This window comes from Rosa rugosa, chromosome 2, assembly GCF_958449725.1.
Source record: "Rosa rugosa chromosome 2, drRosRugo1.1, whole genome shotgun sequence".
NCBI classification, from domain to species: domain Eukaryota; kingdom Viridiplantae; phylum Streptophyta; class Magnoliopsida; order Rosales; family Rosaceae; genus Rosa; species Rosa rugosa.
In genome coordinates, this window is record NC_084821.1 from 25,313,437 (window position 1) to 25,334,537 (window position 21,101).

General features: G+C 39.4%; 3 protein-coding genes across 17 annotated transcripts; 2 read left to right on the forward strand and 1 right to left on the reverse strand.

Moving 5' to 3' along the window:
* Nucleotides 1-3,066: 3,066 nt before the first annotated feature.
* Nucleotides 3,067-6,791, reverse strand: LOC133734766 (uncharacterized). Of its 8 annotated transcripts, none has more exons than XR_009858560.1 (7): nt 6,481-6,788; nt 5,073-5,141; nt 4,816-4,926; nt 4,535-4,657; nt 3,787-3,861; nt 3,225-3,305; nt 3,067-3,092 (listed from the first exon to the last, which is right to left on the reverse strand). XR_009858560.1 is itself a non-coding variant. In XM_062162376.1 (7 exons), the coding sequence occupies exons 1-6, from the start codon at nt 6,542-6,544 to the stop codon at nt 3,252-3,254; spliced, it is 477 nt and encodes a 158-aa protein (XP_062018360.1). In that variant the 5' UTR covers nt 6,545-6,791; the 3' UTR covers nt 3,067-3,092; nt 3,225-3,251. The 8 variants fall into 8 exon arrangements, 5 of the variants coding, with proteins under 5 accessions (XP_062018360.1, XP_062018362.1, XP_062018361.1 ...); XR_009858562.1 differs by having other exon boundaries at nt 3,067-3,107; XR_009858561.1 differs by having other exon boundaries at nt 3,067-3,110.
* Nucleotides 6,792-7,822: 1,031 nt separating this feature from the next.
* Nucleotides 7,823-13,859, forward strand: LOC133734787 (uncharacterized). Of its 7 annotated transcripts, none has more exons than XM_062162403.1 (12): nt 7,823-9,140; nt 9,657-9,860; nt 10,216-10,320; nt 10,419-10,484; nt 10,565-10,720; nt 11,015-11,089; nt 11,170-11,324; nt 11,689-11,824; nt 11,902-11,968; nt 12,066-12,187; nt 12,300-12,356; nt 13,381-13,858. In XM_062162403.1, the coding sequence occupies exons 1-12, from the start codon at nt 7,887-7,889 to the stop codon at nt 13,534-13,536; spliced, it is 2,553 nt and encodes an 850-aa protein (XP_062018387.1). In that variant the 5' UTR covers nt 7,823-7,886; the 3' UTR covers nt 13,537-13,858. The 7 variants fall into 7 exon arrangements, 5 of the variants coding, with proteins under 5 accessions (XP_062018387.1, XP_062018388.1, XP_062018389.1 ...); XR_009858575.1 differs by having other exon boundaries at nt 7,824-9,140; nt 12,300-12,729; nt 13,381-13,508; XM_062162405.1 differs by having other exon boundaries at nt 7,824-9,140; nt 12,280-12,356; nt 13,381-13,518.
* A 3,539-nt stretch (nt 13,860-17,398) lies between these two features.
* LOC133733183 (protein BPS1, chloroplastic-like) lies at nt 17,399-19,509 on the forward strand. 2 transcript variants are annotated; one of them, XM_062160807.1, is made up of 2 exons: nt 17,399-17,718; nt 18,229-19,509. In XM_062160807.1, exon 2 carries the CDS (start codon nt 18,241-18,243, stop codon nt 19,297-19,299), a length of 1,059 nt encoding a protein of 352 aa, XP_062016791.1. In that variant the 5' UTR covers nt 17,399-17,718; nt 18,229-18,240; the 3' UTR covers nt 19,300-19,509. The 2 variants fall into 2 exon arrangements, with proteins under 2 accessions (XP_062016791.1, XP_062016790.1); XM_062160806.1 differs by having other exon boundaries at nt 18,256-19,509.
* The last annotated feature ends 1,592 nt before the right edge of the window (nt 19,510-21,101 follow it).

Genomic DNA, 21,101 nt, shown 5'->3' on the forward strand with positions numbered 1-21,101 from the left:
TACAGTGACAACCGACGCTACCCAAAAACACCAATTATTCAAAACCCAATCAAAACTTGAAATTGATCACACCAGAAGATAAGGCATGAAGAGTAGAAGGATTCTCACCACATGCATCTCAAAACATCGCCGGAATTTTCCCAGAAACCAGTTGAAGATCAAAACTTGCGGGCTTAGTTCCGTCGCCGTCCGTCATCGCACGGGAAAACTGAGGCCATGGTTCGCTCCACGCCGCCAAGACGGTTTAACCGCCACCAGTCCGATCACTTGAGGTGACCGGAATCGGAAACGGAAATTGCAATCCCAAACAATCAAATCCAGAAGCTTTTGCATACCTTTTTCAAGTATATAGCTCGACTATCAAAGATAGAGTCATAGAGAGTAGGGGGAGAGAGAGAGTTGGAGAACTGTGTGTATTTGTTAAAAGTGGTTTGGACCTCGAATAAGAGGAGCTTGAGATTGAGGGGAAGGGTTGTGAGGCTTTATATTCTTGGTGGTGCCGGAATGGATTCGAGGACAGGGCCAGATCGGATCCAGATTGGAGGAGACTAGGAGGTGCTGCTGGCCTGCCGTACCGGTGCCGTCGACTGTCGAAGAGACTAGGAGAGACTGAGAGACTGAGCTTCTGAGTCTTTAGATAGAGAGAAGGAGGGGGAGGAGAGAGAGAGAGAGAGAGAGAGAGAGAGAGAGAGAGAGAGAGAGAGAGAGAGAGAGAGAGAGAGAGAGAGAGAGAGAGAGAGAGAGAGAGAGAGAGAGAGAGAGAGAGAGAGAGAGAGAGAGAGAGAGAGGAGAGGAGCTAGTCTGAGATACTGAGAATGTCTGAGAGGGCCGAGAGAGAGAGAGAGAGGAAACTGTAAAAATCCTATTTTACCCTTTAATTATTTGACAATGGCAGCCATTGAAACGGAACCCGTAACGGCATGTACCCAAATTGGGTAGAAATTTAAACTTGATGTACCGTTTTGATTTTAACAAAACTTGATTCACGAAAGGTTAGAACGGCCAATACTTGATGTACTCTTCTTAAAATTTTCCCTTCTTGTTACCTCTTCTTCTTCCATCTCTCTCCTCAGCGCTGGTATATTTGGGACTCATATGGTGGCCACGTAGCTTGTGGCCCCAGCAGCCACAAGATTTCACCCCTCCGGAACTCCAAACCTTCCATCACCAAAAATTTCCGCAATCAAACCGCAATCAAATTCAACGCAAGTATAATTATCAAAGTTGCGTATATAACAAAGACGCAACTCAAAACTCAACGAAGTGACTGATCGGCGACGATGAACTGGGCAAAAGACCCAAGCGCGGCGATGGAGCAAACAGCGTTGCTGACTCTGAACTTGGAGACAGCAGGGCCGACGGCGTCGACGAAGTCGGAGTAATTGGAGCCGGGGATGAAAGGCAGAAGTTGGAGTAACCGGAGTCGGGGATGAAAGGTAGAGGCGGCTTCTCTTGCTATTTTCTCCCTCTCTTCTTTTCCCTTTCCTTCCCCAATTCAAAGCCTTACAGGTTCTCACTCTTATACCCTAATTCACTCCAACTTCCATTACTCAATTTCCCCAATTCAATTTTCAAAATATCCCGGCGTTGCCGCCCACGATGCTCAAAACGCCGTCGTTCAAGGCGCCAATGTCTTCATGTTGCGGAAGCTGGTCCCGTCGGAGATTTTTGACACGCTTCACGACGCGCTCAAGCTCAATGGCACCAATGTCGTCTTCTGCTTCGACCCCTCGCGCTCCGGCCCCGAAGACTTCCACGTCATCGTTCCGACCTTCACTTTGGTTTCTGATTTGTGTTTCTTTTTTTGGTTTTGCAGGAAATGTACTTGCCTCTAGTTTTGAGGCAGAAGAAAGGTATTGAGCCTCCGGTATTGCCTCTAGTTTTGAACTTGCTGAATGATTTAGGGGTATTAGGAGTAATGCATGTTACTTATCTTTGATGATCACTCATTTGAAGTTTATCATTGACTGACATAAAGTTGTAGTTGTATTTCGGTCGGTGGCCACCATATGAGTCCCAGAGATACAAGCGCTGAGGAGAGAGATGGAAGAAGAAGAGGTAAAAATGGAATACTTGATGAGGATACGATTGGCCGGTGGTCTGATCCGGGGAGTCCCAAAGCTCGATGATGGCACTAATGGTTAATCCGATTTCGTTCGCGTAGAGGTCACCTCAAAGCAGACCTAGACTCGGTCGAAGAAGTGAGCTTCACGTGATCATTGAGAGGCCACCTCTTGTATGACCTGGATTTGGCGGTGTCGAAGATCAATCAATCATGACAGTTACAATTCGTCTGTGCTTGAAGCACCACGACCAGGCCTGTTGTGCACAGATCCCTACGGAATGTGCAGTCAAGTGATGGGCTCGCCATGGGGAGGCTGCGTCCAGATGCAGGGAGAAGACCACAACAGCTGCGCGTTGTGACGGTGCACGTTAACGACGCTGGCGTTGACCGGAAGATAGTGGTGGTACTGGTGGAGCAAGGTGCCAGTGTTGGGTGCCCTCAGTTGTTTAGGTGTCCAGATCAATTTGGAATTCCAATTCAATATGGGTGTCCAAACCAATTTGGGTACTCAAGCTGATTTCTAATCTGAAGGCCAACGTGATGAGTTCAGGTCCTATGAGGTTTCACATTTGAGATCTAGGAGACAAACGAGATTGACTCAGCTAATCACTCTTTTCTTTATGTTTTGGGTGGGTCTATGTACTATGGTTATTTCATAGTTTTATAGGCTCACTTTTGATAAGTGAGCATTAATTGTATAATTAGTAGTGCTACCATATCACTTTCTTACTTGCCCGTTGTGTTGGCAGTGGAAGGTATGTATTCGTGCCGTTCTGGCTTTAGATGAATGAGAAACTACTATGTCTTGATTAAAAAAAAAAAAATATCATGTCTGGAGGGAAGCAAATTTTCTGATTGATGCAACCCACTCTACTAGTATTGCTACTTGGATTTATTCTCGTCCTTTGTCTGCTGCTAATGCTCGTTTTTAATGGTTTGGGTTTAGGATGTTGGAGGCTCTTTATAGCCTTGTTCTTTTTTCTTGTACCGAAGAAAACATAGAAGCACCAACGTATTCTCAAGGCACCTAGTCAAAATGCAACTGCTGTTACAAATTTACAGTTGACACAGAACAACATAATTGTTGACATTCTTACAGCACAGAACAGAAGAAGAAATAGATCAAGCTTTTATAAAAAGCAGGTCAAAACAAACCTACCCTAAAACAACAGAGGCGCTGATCATACTATGACAGCTTACGAACCTTGATCTTTGGACCATCTGCGTCATAAGTCCAGTGCAAGGAAAAAAAAAATAGCCAACATTACTCAAGAGTTGTTAAACATCAAGCCAACTACTCAATACTCCACAACTATTCCAAACACCAAAGTAAGCAGTAAATAATGTATTAGCCATTAGGAAAGTCATACCAAGATACTCCAAAAAGGAAATGCACTAATTCAAGTTCGAATAGAAAAGTGATTGAAGTATTCCAGAACGAAAGGAAAAAAATTGGTAGCAATTAGATTTCAAGGATAGTCACTCCCAAAAATAAAAGCAAAACTTTAACAATGAAATTTTGTTGAGAATTAGACTCAATTAGCAATCTGGAAAAACAAACACACACACACACACATATAGAGAGAGAGATATATAGATATTCTCATACACAAACCACTACAAAGTACAAACACAACACTTTATTTTCCTCAACAGACAGAGCCCAAGCAAATTTCATACAATACTTCTCGCATAGCCTAAGACAGAAATCAAAAGCATACCAGATGTGTGACACAGGTCAGTATCATCATCATCATCTGCAAAACGGAACCTCTTTGCCGGATGATTTGCAAAAGCTGTTAAGAAACATATCAATATTACATTGTTGCAGATCAAAACTAGATAACCTCTAGGCAAACCTAAAATTGAGGGCAGGGAGACTGGTCAATTAAAATGGTAACTATATACACACATGACCAGAGTGAAATTATGGACTAGTGGAGATCAGGAAGTTGAAAATGTATATAGAGAAAATGTATGATTATAGAACTTGGAACCCAAGCTTTCCAGACTATAAAAAGACCAAACTTATTTTCCCTACTCTACCACCATCAATTCATACTCTGGAGCACATACTACTAATTACAAACTTGGATGAGCACATACTACCAAGTAATGGAATTCTTTCTGCAACGTTCTATAAATCAACGAGTCATTTTTGCAGGTACCGTATTCTATTCTTCAATGTCGGATTATGTGCTAGTGGTTATGGACATTTAATGTCCCCTTTGTTATTGCTGGAGAAGGAATTTGTACCATTTATTTTTAAAGATACTGGTTAGTTTTTTCCTACTATATAAATTAAAAACTATTTTAATCAAATAAAATAATGATGTTCTCCTACATGAACAAAATTCTACTACTTAAACCAAAAGTAAAATATATTCTAAAGGGACTTGATATGCACAAATAAAAATGCAACAAAATAAAAGTATATGTATAAAATTCCAGATAATGTCAATCGCCAACCATAAAACAAATCTGGATTATGGATCTCGTTATTGATCTGCTGGGCTGGATTCTCGCCCTGCCAGGATGATCCTATGGGGCGTCTAAATTTCTCTTTGAGTTGTACAACCCTGACTTCTTTTCCTGCATAAACCAAAAGTAAATATATTATAAAGGAAGAGACTTCAATCACTTCATACACAAAATTATAGTTGAAATTAAAGTACAACTAATGAAATATATAGGTACAAAGTTCCAGATAATCTTCATCACAAAACCCAAAACAAAGATCAAAAGCATACCTTGAATATGGATCAACAGGTCCTTATCAATCCGCAGGGTTAGATTCTCGTCATCTGGTCCCAGGTGGAATTTGTATATCTCTTTGGGTTCTACCCCTATGAGTTCTTTCTCTACACGAACCAAAAGTGAATTTATTCCAAAGGAAGAATCTTAATACACAGAAGTATAGGTATAAAACCTAACCACACAAAAAAGATGGGTATGAAAGTCCAGATAATATTCATTATAAACCCTAAAACAAAGATCAAAAGCATACCTTCTATGTAGATTTTTAGGTCCTTATACTTGCCCTGGTGGTCAGTGGGTTTCTCTTTGAGTTTACCTCCTACATAGACCAATAGTAAATATCTTCTAAAGGGAGAATGTTGATACAAAAATACAAGGTAGACAACATTATCAAGGAAACTTATAGATGAAAAATTCACATAATCGTCAGCACAAACCCTAAAACAAATTCAAAAACACCCCTAATTAGATGACTCGAGTACTTACTGTACTAGTGTTGGGGAAGAAATAAGAAGCATCTCAAGTGGAACAGTTAAATATTTTTTTGCAACACAGACTTAAATACATGTATGAAGTTGCAACATTAAGCCAAATAGACAAATACTCGGAAGAACCCCTATTTGGTATGATTACTTCGCCTGGGGATCCATACCCATACGAGAGCTATGGTTTTTCTCCAAGAGTTTGGAGCACCAGCATAAGCTAGAGAAGCATATAAGGAAGTATATGAATTTAAGCATAGGCCTTATCTTTCCTATTCTCTCATTCAAATACTTGAAAACTTAACAAGAACCACTGTTTCAAGCTTAGATTGAAGTCCTTAGCCATTTTTTTACAAGTGGGCATAATTTTTATCTGACTTATTCCCAGCAAAGAACAAATTTGTTCCATTTCAGGCTTGGCAAACCGACAACAACCCCTTTTTTTTGAGAGAAAAAGAAATTTATTCAATCACGGAAATCATACATTCGGGGAGGGGGGTGGTTGGGGTTCGGACATAGACCAAAACCCCAAAGAGAAGGCAGTTACAGGTACCATGAGCCAATAAGGGCTGAACTATAACCACAATACGCCCATTTACAAGGCTACTTAAATCACATATACCCGAGATTCTTAGTAAAATCCCGTAATCAAGAGCATAAAAGACTACGTCCTCTTCTACACCATGCCTCAAAACTACCAAGACCACATGCAAGGATGGCATATCAGCAGATTGACCACAAGAGTACACCAAACATAAGTCTAATCGTCCCCCGGATGACGCCATAACCATGGCAGCGCAACGTGACCCAACCCCAGCTCAAAGGAGTTGGGCCTTATTAACAGTAACCAAAAAACCTAACAAAAAATAAAAACCAGCCGCCTGGCTGCAACCACCATACTCCGACTAGGCAGAGAGCCTTAGTCAGCGTTGGGGCGCCGCCGGACAACAGAAACCAACGCAAGAGACACCCAAAGTTTTACTCGGGACTTTTGTGGAACTAAACCCAACCGACCATAAACCCTAAATTATCCTAAATGAACAAAATTCAACCACATAAACCAAAAGAAAATACATAATCAGAATTTTGGGACACAAAAACATAGCCAAAGAATAATATAGATACGAAATTCCAGATGATCCTCATCACAAACCCAAAAAGCTCAAAAAAGCATACCTTGAGTGTGGGTGTCTTGCTCAGCTTGGACCGGATTCTCGCTGTGGACGGATCCTGAGTCCATGGTGTGGAAGACGGCCGAGAGATCTGAACTTCCGAGATAAAAGATTTTCCGGATTGAATGTGATCGTCACATTGTATGAGATCGTAAAGACTAAATGCGTGGCCTTTTGGGCCCAAATGTTTAAGGATCCTGCGCCTTTTCTTGCCTTCCCGTCGAACTGTTTACCTTTCTTGCTAAATTTGAACGGTTATTCTGGGTGTCTCTATCTTTTTTTTTTTTTTTTTTTTTGGAGAATGACATACTAATCTACTCTCTACATCTCTTCCCTAAAACATAAATCTGATTATATATCATGGTCCTTTTAGTAAGGGATCCATTTTTTGGGTTTTTTCTAAGGATAGGGCATTAGACTAATTTTTTTATCATATTTTTGCATCTCAACCGTTCAGTTTTTAGGTCCTAATGTGTAGATCACTTCTGCAAATTTTCAGCCAAATTGATTATCGTTAAGGCATTCAAAATGGCAATTTAAGATTATAAGTATGAACGGTTCAAGTTTGACAGATTTGGTTCGTCTGTTGATTTAATCTAATTTGATACCTTAATGATCACCGATTTGGCTGAAAATTTGCATAAATGGTCTACACATTAGGACCTAAAAGCTGAACGGTTGATATGCCGAAATGTGATTGAAAAGTTGGTCTAATGCCCTATCCTTAGAAAAAAAAAAAATGATCCCTTAGTGGAAGGGCCCTCGATTATATATAATTCTAACTATCACATCTTTTCAATTAATTATGTAATGTAATGTAATTATTATTTTTTTTGAATAATATATTTATACTATTATTAAGAGAATAGAGTTTGTCAGCCAAAACAGAAAATTTTTACCAAAATATCCCTAAAATATTAAAAAACATTTGAACTGAAATATTTGAGAAAGATAAAATGGTTAATTCACAAATAAAAGAAAAACAAAAGAAATTTAACAAAAAAAAATCAAAAATAAAAAACAAAATATATGCAGCAATTTTTTCACATTCTGTGGAATAACTTCTCCGGAGAGGATCTCTCCTAATCTTCTATTTTGCCTATCCTACCTAAGCTTTGAAGAAAATTAAGACACGTGTCGGTACCCAATCCAATGGCCTACAACTAACTCATGCTTTGTTTTTTCCTTTCACTGCCCACATCCTTCTTTTGTCTTTCTCTCTCCTTCGTAGTATTCCTCTTTATTGAAAACCATCAGTGATTGACCATTGTCAATGTATCCTATCTTGTCGCCTATCTTATATAATTGAAATCTCCAACACTTTTTCCTTCCCTCCCTCCTCTTCTTCTTTTCTTTCTTTCTTCTTCTTCTTCCCCTCGTGTTTCTTCCTTTCTCCGTCAGCGTATTGGAATGCCGGAGTCGACTGAGCATCAGCAACTGGCGGCCATTCTCGGTCCTGAGCCCGCCGCCACTTTCCAAACCGTAATCTCCCACTTAATCTCCTCCCCCTCCTCTTTGCAAACCCTAATCTCCGACCTCACTTCCTCCGAGAAGCGGTCCGAGGCCGAGCACGTCTTCAACATCTGCAAGCGGGCCGATCACGAGTCGCTTTCTCTCAAACTCGCTCAGCTTCTCCAGGTCTCTCCCGACGAGAAGACCCGAACCATGTGCTCCATTCTCCTCCGGAAGCAACTACTCACCCGCGACCTGTGGCGAAGACTCTCTCGTAACACCAAATCCACCCTCAAACATACTCTATTATCTTGTATTCAACGCGACGACACCCCAACATCGATTTCGAAGGCCATCTGCTACGCCGTGTCGGAGCTCGCCTCCGCAGTGTTGTTCGTCGAAGGCTGGCCGGAGCTCTTGCCCTTTCAGTTCCAATCTACCTCCTACGATGCGCCGCCGAAGCTTCAGGAATGCTCCTTCTTGATTTTCGATCAGCTCGCGTACTTCTTTACCCCGTTTAAGAAGGAATTACACACCGTCTTCTTGTACTGCTTGAGCTCCTCCACAAGGTCAGATGAAGTTAAGATAGCTGCGTTTAGTGCTGTGGTCAATTTCATTCGGTGTTTGCCCTACTCTGAAGATGAGGATAGGTTTCACGACGTCTTGATAGAAATGATGAGAACAGTGATGGGGGAATTGAACAAAGGGAAGGAGATCATGGCACAGGAAGCGATCAAGTTGTTCATTGAATTGGCCGGGACCCATCCGACGTTGCTCAGCTGCAACGGACAGATCATCCGGGCTATGCTGCAGATTGCTGAAGCCATAGATGTCTTGGAACAAGGGACGAGGCACTTGGCCATTGAGTTTCTGATTACTCTGGCCGAGGCCAGAGAGCGTGCACCATGGATAATGAGGAGGTGTCGGGAGTTTGTTGGTCTACTTTTTCCCATTTTAATGAGGATGGTTTCAAATGTCAAGGATGATCCCTCATGGCATACAGCTGAGACTGATGATGACATTGCCTTGGGTGTAAGTGGTGATTACTGTGTTGGGCAGGAGTGTTTGCATAGGCTTGCCATTGCCTTGGGTGGCAATAACATTGTTCCAATTGCGTTAGAACACTTTACTTCCCATTTTGCTGCACTCGAGTGGCCCAAGCATCATGCAGCATTGATTGCCCTTGCTCAAATTGCTGAGGGTTGCTCTGAGGTATCAACCCTGAATCCTGCATAGAATTGAAACATATTGTCACTGGTCTTCGTAATGAATTGAGATTGAAATAGTTGTCAACTCATGAACTTCACTTGGCCATGCTGCATAATTGGAAAGACGGGGCACTGTGAAAATAATTATTTTGTATTTGATATATCCTGCATAGATCTGAAAGTAATGACCTCATATGTTATTTGGTAACAAATCAAGCTTGGACTAGTTGTTAACTCATAAACTTCACGTGCCCATGCTGCGTAATTGGAAAGACGGGGCACTGTGAAAATACATACTAATCAACCAAAATAAAGATGATTGTCTTGATGAGATGCACGCACACTCATATAACGATTCTTGATGCAGTTTCCAAGTGGTCTCTTACTCACTTCTATATCAATAATGTGAAAAGTTCAGCGCAGCAAAGTATTTATTTTTTTATGCATCATACCACCTGTTGCAGTGAAATGTATTCAAGTTATCTTATTGTATATCTTTTCTTTTTTCTATTCGCTGCAGGTAATGATAAAAGATTTGGAGCAAGTGGTGGCAATGGTTTTGAACTCCCTTGAACATCCACATATTCGGGTAAGGTGGTCAGCTATTAATGCAGTTGGCCAGTTGTCTACTTATTTGGCCCCAGACCTGCAAGTTCAATATCATCAACAGGTGTTTTCTGCACTGAATGCCACTATATATGGTTTGCAGAACCGTCGTCTACTGGTAAGTTAATGTCTGACAAGATTGTTTAATCCTAATCGGGAATTTTTGACTGGTGATGATTTTGCTTCTTGCCATGCTTGTTTCTATGAAGTAATGAGAATCTAAAAGTTCACTTTTGAGTAAAGAAATTGACAGCTTTTTGTGTTAGACAACATTGGTTTTTGTACTTGGGAATTGTGTGGCTCTGGAGGATATTGAATATGCTGGCATTTTCTTTATTTGGCTCATTTGTGGAGTTCTTTTTGTCAGACATGCTCATTGTCAAGACCATGTTATTTGAAGGAAGCTTGTCCTTTTCTTTTGCTAGGAAATCAATGGCTAATAATTGTTACTTCATGTAATTTGATATCTGCAGGCACATGCTGCTTCAGCACTGCGAAAATTCGTTGAGAAATGTGCTAGGGATATCTTGACACCTTATTTGGATGAAGTGGTTTCCCAATTGGTTGTACTTTTGCAGGTAATTGCTTATATAAACCGTACCACATTGATGATGCTGGACTTGCATGTTCTTTTGAAGTACTATTTTACATGTCTCAACTTTGATCTCTTTTGCAGAGTGAGATACGTATGGTGCAAGTAGAAGCATTGACTGCTTTGGCATCAGTTGTTGTTTCATTTCCGGTATTTTTCTCTATAATATGTTCTTCTAGTTGAATGTTTGTGTTATGGATGATTCAATTGGATGGTAATGGGATCTGTAGGAGCAATTCCAAAAATACTATGAAGTTGTCATGATTCCCCTGAGAGTTATGTTGTTGGATGCCACTAATAACCCAGTTTGGTCCAAGTCCGTGGAGTGTATTAGCTTGGTTGGTATGGCTGTTGGAAAGGAGAAATTCAGGGATGATGCTAAGAAAGTAAGTCATTTATATGAAACCACTTGTTGCATCGGTGCTTCCCCATTTTGGAATTTACATGAGATATGTATCTTGCTACCAATGGTTATTGATAGGACGGATTTAATTTTCTTCTTCATGCATATTTATTGCATATAGTATATTCTGTTTTCCAGATGAGAAATTAAAATTTGAGCATCTTCATTTTTTACTTAACCAAGAAACCTGCAGCTGTTTTGTTTTGTTGGGTTGTTCAAATCAGCTAGTTAATGTACATACGTACCAAATGATGTTTACCGCTTTAATTTCTGTAAGGTCATGGAAATGCTGATGTCTTTGCAAGGATCTCAAATGGAGCCAGATGACCTAACTACAAGTTGCATGCTACAGGTATTTTATCTTAAAATGACCCTGCTCAGAAAGTGCAATTTATACCATCTTATAACAGTTTATCTACAATGTTATTGTAGATATGCGCTGACCTCTGCAAGTGTCTAGGACAAGATTTCCTTCCGTACATGAGTGCTGTTATGCCTCCTTTGCTTCAGTTTGTTCAAATTAAGCCTGTTGAAACTGTTACCTCTGCAAATGACAATTGTGATATGGATGAATCTGATGATGAAAGGTTTCAATTTCTGCAAGTTCTGTATCTGAAAGCCTTCTGTAATATTCTTCCATGTGCCTGCACAACCTGTTTATTTATTTAAACCTTCCATCCTCTTTGCAAGCAACCACACACAAGCTAACGAGTCCAAGTTCACATGAACCTTTAGCTGCATGCCATAAAAACTAGTCTGCATGGATAACAACCACGGCCTTGACCTCCATCCTAAAAAAAATAAAAATAAAAATAAAAAATAAAAAATATAATAATAATTTTTGTTTGTAGAGCACTGATGAGTGTATGGTTACTGAGTGTATAAGATGTAGCAATATTCATGCTTCCCTTTTGTTCTTGATGTCATGCTAAAAGTTGGTCTGTGCTACAGTATGGAAACAATTACTCGTGGAGATAAAAGGATTAGAATCAAGACTAGTGTATTGGAGGAAAAAGTTACAGCTTGCAATTTGCTGTGTTGCTATGCTGATGAACTGAAGGAAGGATTCTTTCCATGGATCGATCAGGTCTGTCGTAGTGTAATAATAACTTTTCTTGCCAGGCCTTCAATGATATGAGTCTAAAACGGGTCATTTAATTGCAGGTTGCCCCAACGTTAGTTCCACTTATATTTTATATCCATGAAAAAGTGAGGAAGTCTGCTGTTTCAGGTAGTATTCACTGATAATGTTAGATGGTTTTATTTGCTCCTTCATCTTCATATGTCAGTGGAGGTTTGATTGGTAAATCATTTTTTTTTTCCTCTAGCAATGCTGAAGCTACTGCTTACTGCAAAGTTAGCTGTAGACAGAAGGCAAGCTGAAGGTTGTAATGAAAAGTATTTAAAGCGATTCACTGACTACATCATTCGAGCTCTGAAGTTACGTAAGGTGATTTACTGTTTGTCAATTATACCTTCCTGATCATAGTGAATGATATGAATCTTTTCCTGATTCTTTTTGTTTGGTGCTGCCCAACTTAGAGAATGCAATTTGTGTGCAGGAAGATGATTCTGAAATCTGCATAAATATATTGGATGCTATAAAAGAATTTATACAGGTCTGGACACACACACGCACACACACACAGACACGCACAGGTCTGGATGCAGTCTGGATCAGAAGTGGATGTCTGCAAAGACGCAAAAGTGCGGACGCGGCTAAGGGCATTGTGGATGGTGGTGCTGGTCTTGCGGGTGCCGAACCAGGCCTCCATCTTTAGCTTCTTGCCCGTAGACTTTTGTGTTGAGCTCGAAGTCGAGATTGAGGTGCTGGAGGTTTTGGGTGAACTTCCCATGCGGACCTTCAACCTCGATCACTTTTTCCTCCATAATGGTGGACGCCATCCGGGATGTTAGTAGTCTCCGAGGACAGAATCTGCGCACCATCCGCACCGCCCCGAGCCGCGTCTGCGTTTTTAATTTTCTCATCAGGTTCGGACATCTGCTTCTGATCCAGCCTCTTTATGTATGTATTTTTTGTAGTTGAACATAAGATATCTCATCATGAACGTACATCGGATATAAGTTTATAGGCAAGATAGCTCATGCACAACCAAAATGTAGAGTCAGAAATCCAAATCGCATTCCTAATCCTGAAAGCCTTCTGTGTTGCCTTAATCGACCACAAGGGACAAACAAATCTACACACTACACACATACCTGATTGGATGAAGTGGGAAAATGTTCGCTTCCCAAGCCTAAACTACAAACATGGAAAAAGCGGTGCAAAGATCGGATGAGAATTTGAAATTGGAACATATTTGGAGTTTTTAGGGTTTTCATTTTGATTAGGCTCATATTATTACCATATGGGAGAATTTCATGCTTGAAGATGTTCAAAAGTTAATCTGTTACAATAAATGGATTATTGTTGGACAAAAGAAAAATTATTTGTATTAAAAGAGCAAAATTATTGGTCAATAACTCACAATTTAAATTTTGGTTTGGGAGAAAATGTAGCTCCTCGGAATGAAGTCTTATTTTGGCTTTGTGCACCAAAAGTAGTACCTAGTTTTGGCAAATCCATTTTTACGTGCCACATTATTTCTTCTGTGCATTGCTTACTTGTATCATTTCTTTCAGATCTTTGCATCCACTCTAGATGAAAGCCATGTCAAATCCATCAAGGAGATCAAGCAGGTGAGTACTCGTTCAAGTAAGAAAAGAAAGAGAGCAGAAAGGACCTCAGCATATGATTTTGATGATGAGGAAAGGAAGGCGATGAAAGTGGAAAATTAACAAGAGGACCAAAGTTTTTGATCAAGTAAAATAGACACATTATTATCTCATAAATTTGTTTGCTTGTAATTCCTAATTTAAATTTAGTTATTAAGGCAAACCACACCGTCAAATTAGCGTCATGGTTGGAACTTGGAAATAGTAGACCTGCTATATTTTTATCATATAATAAGCAAAATTTATAATTAGGTGATTTTTTTAATAAAAATTTGTCTAATTAATCAACACAATTGACCGTTAATGATTTTACGATTGTTAGACGATAATTATTTTTTTTATTTGAATTAAAAAAAAATTTAGTGAACAGTGACATCTTGATTAGCTACCCATACTAATGCCGTGAAGCATATGGTTTATATTTCGTTGGCATCAGGGATGGCTCGGATTGAAAGGATTGCGTAAGGGTGGAAATTAAAAGAAAAAAAAAGTGGGTAAGGGTGGAATTCAAAAACAAATGTAATTTTTTTATACTATTATTGGCCCACCCACTATATCTGGAGAGCAGTTATGGGTAGTTGGAATTTTTTTTTTTTTTTGTTACAAGTTGGAATGTTTTTCATGCAATTATCATCCACTATTTTTTTAATTTATATTATTTTGTTCTCTATTTTACAATTTACTATACTATCTCTATATATATATTTTTTTTGAAATGGGCTGGTGCGGCTGCCCTCAAGCATTGATTAATAAAATTACAGAATACAAGGGGGGGACGTAGAGCCTGAACCCCAGATTATAATAAGCATAACGAGAATATCCTGAAATAATACCAAGACTCTCTACAAAATCTATGTATTCTAACAAGCACCAAATAGCAAAGAGTGCACGAACGGCTACTCCATTTGCTTTGACATAGCGGTGACATATCAGAACGAAGAAGCATCTTTACAAATAGTACAGCTTTCCCACTATGTTGCCGCACGGAAATCAATCTGGCGACACTCAATTTCATTCTGCCACTTGGAGGTTGCGTCCATTTGATCAAGCAAATAGTTCGCCGCTTCGCTAGGCTAGACAATGCACACTGGGTGAGCATGCTGGGACCAAGCCCACGTCGCCCTATTGTAAAGTGATAGAGACTTATTACCGGCATAAAGCCACGTCTAATTAAATATAACATACGATAAAATATAAAAATAAAACATTTTAGGACCTGAGCCCAAACCCAAACCCAGGCCCAAAATCCATCCAGCCCAAGCAACAAAGCCCGGGCCCAAAGAACCAAGGCAGTTAGCCTCCATCCCTCTCGCCCACCCCAACGTCGCGCCTGCACCATCACGCCACCTCGCTCATCACTCTGCCATCGATGTCGGGCCTCCAACACCGCCGCTCTGTCGCCGCCGTTGGACCACCATAGGAGGACGCCATCCAACCCCACGATCCCAACCCCACACAGCCTGGATTCGGATCGTGAATCCAGACCCAAGAGGACGACTGCCCGAACAACGCCTCGCTCCATTCCTTCACCTACCCATGGTGGCTTCGCCGCCTGACCCATCGTAGCACCATGGGTCCTCCCAACATCGATCCCACCCCTCAACGACAAAGCATACCTGGATGCAGCCGGACACGAGAGGAGATGAGGATAGAGAACTCCACGCCTCAGCCTCCGAGCATCGAACCTGTCCATGGGCAATAGAACCCGTCCGGCCGCACGCACAGTGCAATGACAAGGCCGGCGGCCAGAGCCAGGGCCGAGGCGCAATCCCAGCCGGTGTTCTCTAGGTTTTTCTCTCTCTAGGTAGTTTTTGAGATGGAGGATGGTTCAATTCACTATACTATATATCTCTATTAATTATATGAGTAGCGTTGATCATTAAAGTTTCAAAATGTAATTTTCTATATCTATACTATTATTAAGAGAAGAGGTTTTGTTAGCCAAAATAGAAAAAATGTATCAAAATGATCCTGAAATATTAAAAAACTTTACAACTCATAAATTAGATAAGGGTAATATAGCTAGTCAAATTAAAAAATAAACAGAAAATAGGAAAAAGAAAAAAAATGGTGAAAGTGAAATGGGTGATTCTAGTTGGACCTCCAACTTTTTTCAATTATTAATAAACTTTGTCAAGTTATATGAAAAGACAAATAAGGACAATGAGAGAAAAATGAAAAAAAAAAAAAATACTCTTCTTACCTCCTCCAACCAAATATAACATTCAATTAATATTTTTTTTTTAAATTTCCTTATATTGCCTATATAATTTTACAATTTACCTAAAACAATTAAGTAAAAATAATAATTTCTATACATGGCGCATCATTTAATACAAAAATAAATTCAAAACAATCTGATTTGGAATTTTCTTAAACTAAATTAATTGAATATTATGATATAATTATTACTCGATCTTCCAACCCAAAACCCTTGAAATCCTTCTTTTAACAAATTCAAAGAGATTCCAACAACATATCAAGATCGAGAACCAACACTCTGATTAATTTTTGTGAAGGAGAGACTTACTCATAAGAGAGCAATATAATGTGATTTTGATTTATTCTTCTTATCGTGGTTGAAGATAGAGATAAAAAGTAGAGTAATAGATTGTTGTATCTCATGTTCAATGGCGTTTTGGTAAAAATAAGGAGGTCTACTTAACTTTTCAAGTAATTTACTTTTTAAAATAGAGGTGTACTAAGAGCAACTCCAACAGATTCCCTATATTTAGATTTTTCTCTACTTTATGGAAAAATAAGCTTCTTTTGCTCCAACAGATTCCCTATAATTATCCCTATTTTAGGGAAAGTGAGGAAAAAGAAAACCAAATTCCTTATATTTACAGCAAATTCTAAAATTTTTAGGAAAAATATGGAGATTTTAGAGATTGTTGTAAAATAGGAAATCTGTTGGAGTTGGAGAAGAAAAAAAGATTAAAGCTTTGACTTTTACTTCCCTATAATACAGAAATTATAGGGAAGATGTTGAAGTTGCTCTAAGTATGGGAGGTCCAAATAGCAAATTTAGAGGTCCAAATAGCAAATTTGGAGGTCCAAATTGAACCACCCAAGTGAAATAGATAAGAACCTTAAAAAAACTACCCACTTCTATGAAAAACTACCCACTTCTATAACAAAAAAAAAAAAGGGAAATGATGGAAAAAGTCACATTAGAGTGTGAAATGATAAAAAAGTCACCTAGTTTCCCTCTTGATAAAAAGGTCCATTATGAATTGTTAGTAATATTAATTTAGTCCTTATTAATAATAGAGTGATGTTAAAAAAGGTCAGTTTTTAATTTTTTTTGATTCCTATTCTGCCCTTATAGCCTAATACATGCTTGGAGAAGCTCTGTGAGAGAATCTTAATATCTACTTCCTCGTGATCTTTCTTCTATTTCCTCTCTGTTAATCTCACTGCATTATCTTCTACACTTTTCTCAGGTTGAACCAGAGATCGGAGATAAAATTCCTCAGAGAAAAAAGTCACGGTTCTTTTCTCTTTCGCTCTCTCGAGATCTCAAACAATTTTGATCGGTTTCTTCTGCCGTGATCCACCAAAACCCGTCGTCGTCGGCGAGGTTGGAAGGACTAACCTCTCCGGGAACGATGCCTTCGCCGCGATCTGCAACAAGTACGACCGATACGACATCTACAAGTAGAAAGACTCTAACGTCTCCGGTGCCGATGCCTTACTCCGCCATCGAGTCCGACATTGAAGCTGCTCTTCAGGTTCGGTCTCTTTCTCAATCTCTCTCGATTCTCTTTATTTGATCTCTGTTTGGTTTCCGGAAAAGTTCGTGAAGTTGAAACGCGATAATGTCATATCCGGACGTAGGTGGATGAAATTGAGTAGAATTTTAGTTATTATTTGGTCCTATTTTTCAAATTGAGACTGAAATTTGAGTAATCTTAATCTGCAGAAAGCGGAGCTTGCTTCAAAAGAAAAAAGTATGGCATTTGCAGGTGCTCTGACTGCCAAGATTCGCCGGACCAAGGCTCCATTGCTTGAAGAGGTTCCCAAGTTGCAGAGATTGGCTGTAAAGAAGGTTGGCCTCCACTGTTTGAATCAATTCTATTTCCGTGCTTCTTCGTAATTGTGCATTTCATAAAATTGTTTGATAAATTGATGTTTAGTGCAGTCCTCTGCATATATGCTAGAACTTGTTTAGCGCTGGAAGGTGATTTTGGATGGGTATTGATTGGACAAAAGATGATTGCTTTTGAAGAGAATTCTTGGCAGGTAAATGAATATACATATGCCTATTGATTTCTCCGCTTGTATGCATCACATATCTACATCCTGCTAATTAGCTCATGAATGGTGTGGCCTTCAATTTCTGATGGTCTCCATAGGAAATGGAATTTGTGAAATAACCTACCATGTTTTGTGTTCTAGTTATTAAGGTTGCTGATTAAGAATGTGAATAACTCATCCTATATGGGTAAAATTGTTTGAACTTTGAGTAGTCTGCATATTGGTGGATATTAAGAATGTAAGAGACAAACTGTGGCTTCCAGTTTATCTATTTTCCTGTTCATGTATTATCAATTAGCCATTGTTCATGTATTATCAATTAGCCATAATTATTATATCTCCTGGAATTAAGAGGAAGGTTGTGAAATTTTGCTTAGTATATCATTTTTTTTGCTGTTGTCTTCTGGATTACTAGTTTTGTAAATGTTCTTGTGGTCTTTGAGTTGGTCGTGTTCGGTAGCTGATTTGCAACATCATGTTTATTTCTTCTTGCAGTGAATACTAGTAATGAGTCGTCCACAGGTCCCGCACCGACCTTTCTTCCATTTTGGAAATCCTTTCCAGATGATTTTGCCGAAGGGTTCTCAAATGACTCCGAACCTTTCTGCACTGCTGAACACTTTTGAGGAAACATTGGCTGGGAGGTTGAGAAAGCTCAACCCAAAAGATAACAATGATGTCCTTAGCTTGTCATGGATGAAATTGGCAATGGAGTCGCTTTGTGGAACTCGTAATGACATAAAAACTCTCATAGCTGAGATTGATCTTCCCGTGAGTGCTTGGGATGAGAAGTGGATTGATGTGTACTTGGACATCAGTGTAAAGTTGCTCGATATATGCATTGTCTTCAGCTCTGAGATCGCACACTTAAATCAGGGGCATTTGTTTCTTCAGTTTGTGTTGCATAATTTGAATTCAGCATCTTCGAAGCAATTTATTCGTGCCCGTTCTTCAGTTGATGACTGGAAGAATCATATTGCTTCAAAGAACCCCAGGGTTGAGAACTGTAGCACCATTTTGGACAAGCTTGTGGAATCACTGGATCTACCAAAGGTTAAGAACTCAGCAAAAGGGAAACTTTTAATGCGTGCTATGTATGGAGTGAAGGTGTTGACAGTATCTGTTTGTAGTGTCTTTGCCGCAGCCTTTTCTGGTTTTGCAAGCAAGTTGTTAGATTTGAATGTTGCCAAGACATATATTTGGGCACAAGCATTTAATGACTTACAGAGTAATGTAAATGGGGAAATTAGAAATGTACTTTCTAGTGGTAGAGTTACGGTACTGAAAGAGCTGGAAGCAGTTGATGGTATTGTGAAGCACTTGTATCCTATGATCCAAGATGACGTGGCCCTCGCAGAAGAAGAAGCATTCAAGAATTCTACTTCAGATTTAGAAAGGAAGGCACAAAATCTTTCCCAAGGACTTGATCTTCTGACCAAGGAAGTGGATGGGTTTTTCCAAATCCTTTTGACTGGACGCGATGCCTTGCTTTCTAAGCTAAGATCAGGTGGAGCAGTCTCTGACCGGATGCTGATGGGAAATGTAGAAGGGCAGGTTGTGAGGTGAATAGAAAAGCTAATCTCTAATCTTTATAAAGATGGTTTTAGGTATGTGGCTTTAAGTTTTCTTGTTTTTGTAAGTATACCATCTTGTATGGCTAAGTGTAATCAATATGTTGTGAGGTATAAGTTATGTTGTATTACTATGTTAGTGGTTTGTAGAAGTATATTGCATTATGTGCTGACGTTTATATATGAAATATGGTTTGGATTGAAATCATGTGAGGCTGCTCTGCTACTTTATTTTGCTTCCATTGGTTTTAATTTAAAGATGCTTCATTATTTACCTCTATCAGACTTTTTGATCTTGAGCTTGTCACGCAAATCATTACGGCATGGCTCTTGGTGTTAACCTAAAGCTAAAGACTCAGATGAATAATATTATTTACACTTTTTATTTATTAAATAATTTAGATTTGTTGAAGTTTTGTATATCCAAATGATAATATCCAATGACAATGTGGCACGGCCAGTGACTTGAAGTTACTTGGTTAGTGACATGGTCAGTTACTTGGTTAGTGACATGTGATTAACAGTGACTTGGCTATTAACTTGTGACTTGGCTACTGACAGTTACTTGGTTAGTGACATGTGATTAACAGTGACTTGGCTATTAACTTGTGACTTGGCTACTGACAGTTACTTGGTTAGTGACATGGTCAGTTGTTACTTAGTTAGTGACATGTGAACAGTGACTTGGCTATTAACTTGTGACTTGGCTACTGACAGTTACTTGATTAGTGACATGGTCAGTTACTTAGTTAGTGACATGTGATTAACAGTGACTTGGCTATTGACAGTTACTTGGTTAGTGACATGGTCAGTTACTTAGTTAGTGACATGGTCAGTTACTTAGTTACTTGGTTGTGACTTGGCTACTGACAGTTACTTGGTTAGTGACATGGTCAGTGACTGTTAACCTCAAGTCACTGGCTACGTCACTTGTTAAGTCACTGGGAAGGCACATTGCATGTCACTGACTAGGTCACTGTTATACACAAGTTACTAACCAAGTCACTAACTATGTCACTAGTCAGTGAAGTCATTCAGGCATCAGGCATCGATTCTGCTACGTTCTGAAGATCGAGACATGCAATCAGGTATGTGCTTGCAGGCACGTTTGCAGCAGGTATGTGTGATCTCGAAATTAAAGTGCGGAGAATTCTCGATCTCGTCATTGGTCAGGTCACTGTTAACCTCAATTCACTGGCTATGCCACTAGCCATGTCACAGTCAATTACAAGTCACTGACCATGTAACTATCAAAGTCACTGATGATCTTCTCATTTTCACAATCTAGGTCACTGTTGTACACAAGTTACTAACCAAGTCACTGGGAAAGCACATTGCATGTCACTGTTATACCATCATTAGAGATCCATACCAGCCTTGGTTGTTAATTTCAGTGATCCGAGCCAAAGTAAATTTAAGATGTGTTTACAAATTTGAATAAGTATACAGGCTATTGGGTGCTAGCAAGGTAACCTAAAAAAAAAAAAGAGCCGTAAACAGACGGCATTGGCAGTTGGCCAATAAGAGAGTAGTCTTGGTTTTATTGAAGCCGCAACTTCTTTCTTGGAGGCGAGTAGGGAGATAGATCAATAGTTGGTATGCTCGATACCAATTCGACCAAACATGGACTGACACATCTCACATTTTGAAGCAGATCTGGGTCACATCCCATGCTACCTAAAAAGATGAACTTTTCTTTAATCTTTGACAAGACGATAGTTGATTATATAGTCTACTAACAGTGGATGCATACTTCATATCGGGCATGTGTATATAACTATGATCTACTTTACAGAA

Bases quoted from the DNA above. Each gene is read 5' to 3' on its own strand.
- LOC133734766 (XM_062162376.1), bottom strand. From the start codon at position 6,544: ATGGACTCAGGATCCGTCCACAGCGAGAATCCGGTCCAAGCTGAGCAA. The intron at 4,658-4,815 runs GTATGCTTTTGA...TGGTTTATGCAG, and splicing joins CCTGTTGATCCATATTCAAG to GAAAAGAAGTCAGGGTTGTA. The intron at 3,862-4,534 runs GTTGGCGATTGA...GTTTCTTAACAG, and splicing joins TAATCCAGATTTGTTTTATG to CTTTTGCAAATCATCCGGCA.
- LOC133734787 (XM_062162402.1), top strand. From the start codon at position 7,887: ATGCCGGAGTCGACTGAGCATCAGCAACTGGCGGCCATTCTCGGTCCT. The intron at 10,721-11,014 runs GTAAGTCATTTA...AATTTCTGTAAG, and splicing joins TCAGGGATGATGCTAAGAAA to GTCATGGAAATGCTGATGTC. The intron at 12,188-12,299 runs GTGATTTACTGT...ATTTGTGTGCAG, and splicing joins GAGCTCTGAAGTTACGTAAG to GAAGATGATTCTGAAATCTG.
- LOC133733183 (XM_062160806.1), top strand. From the start codon at position 17,605: ATGTTTAGTGCAGTCCTCTGCATATATGCTAGAACTTGTTTAGCGCTG. The intron at 17,719-18,255 runs GTAAATGAATAT...AGTCGTCCACAG, and splicing joins TTGAAGAGAATTCTTGGCAG to GTCCCGCACCGACCTTTCTT.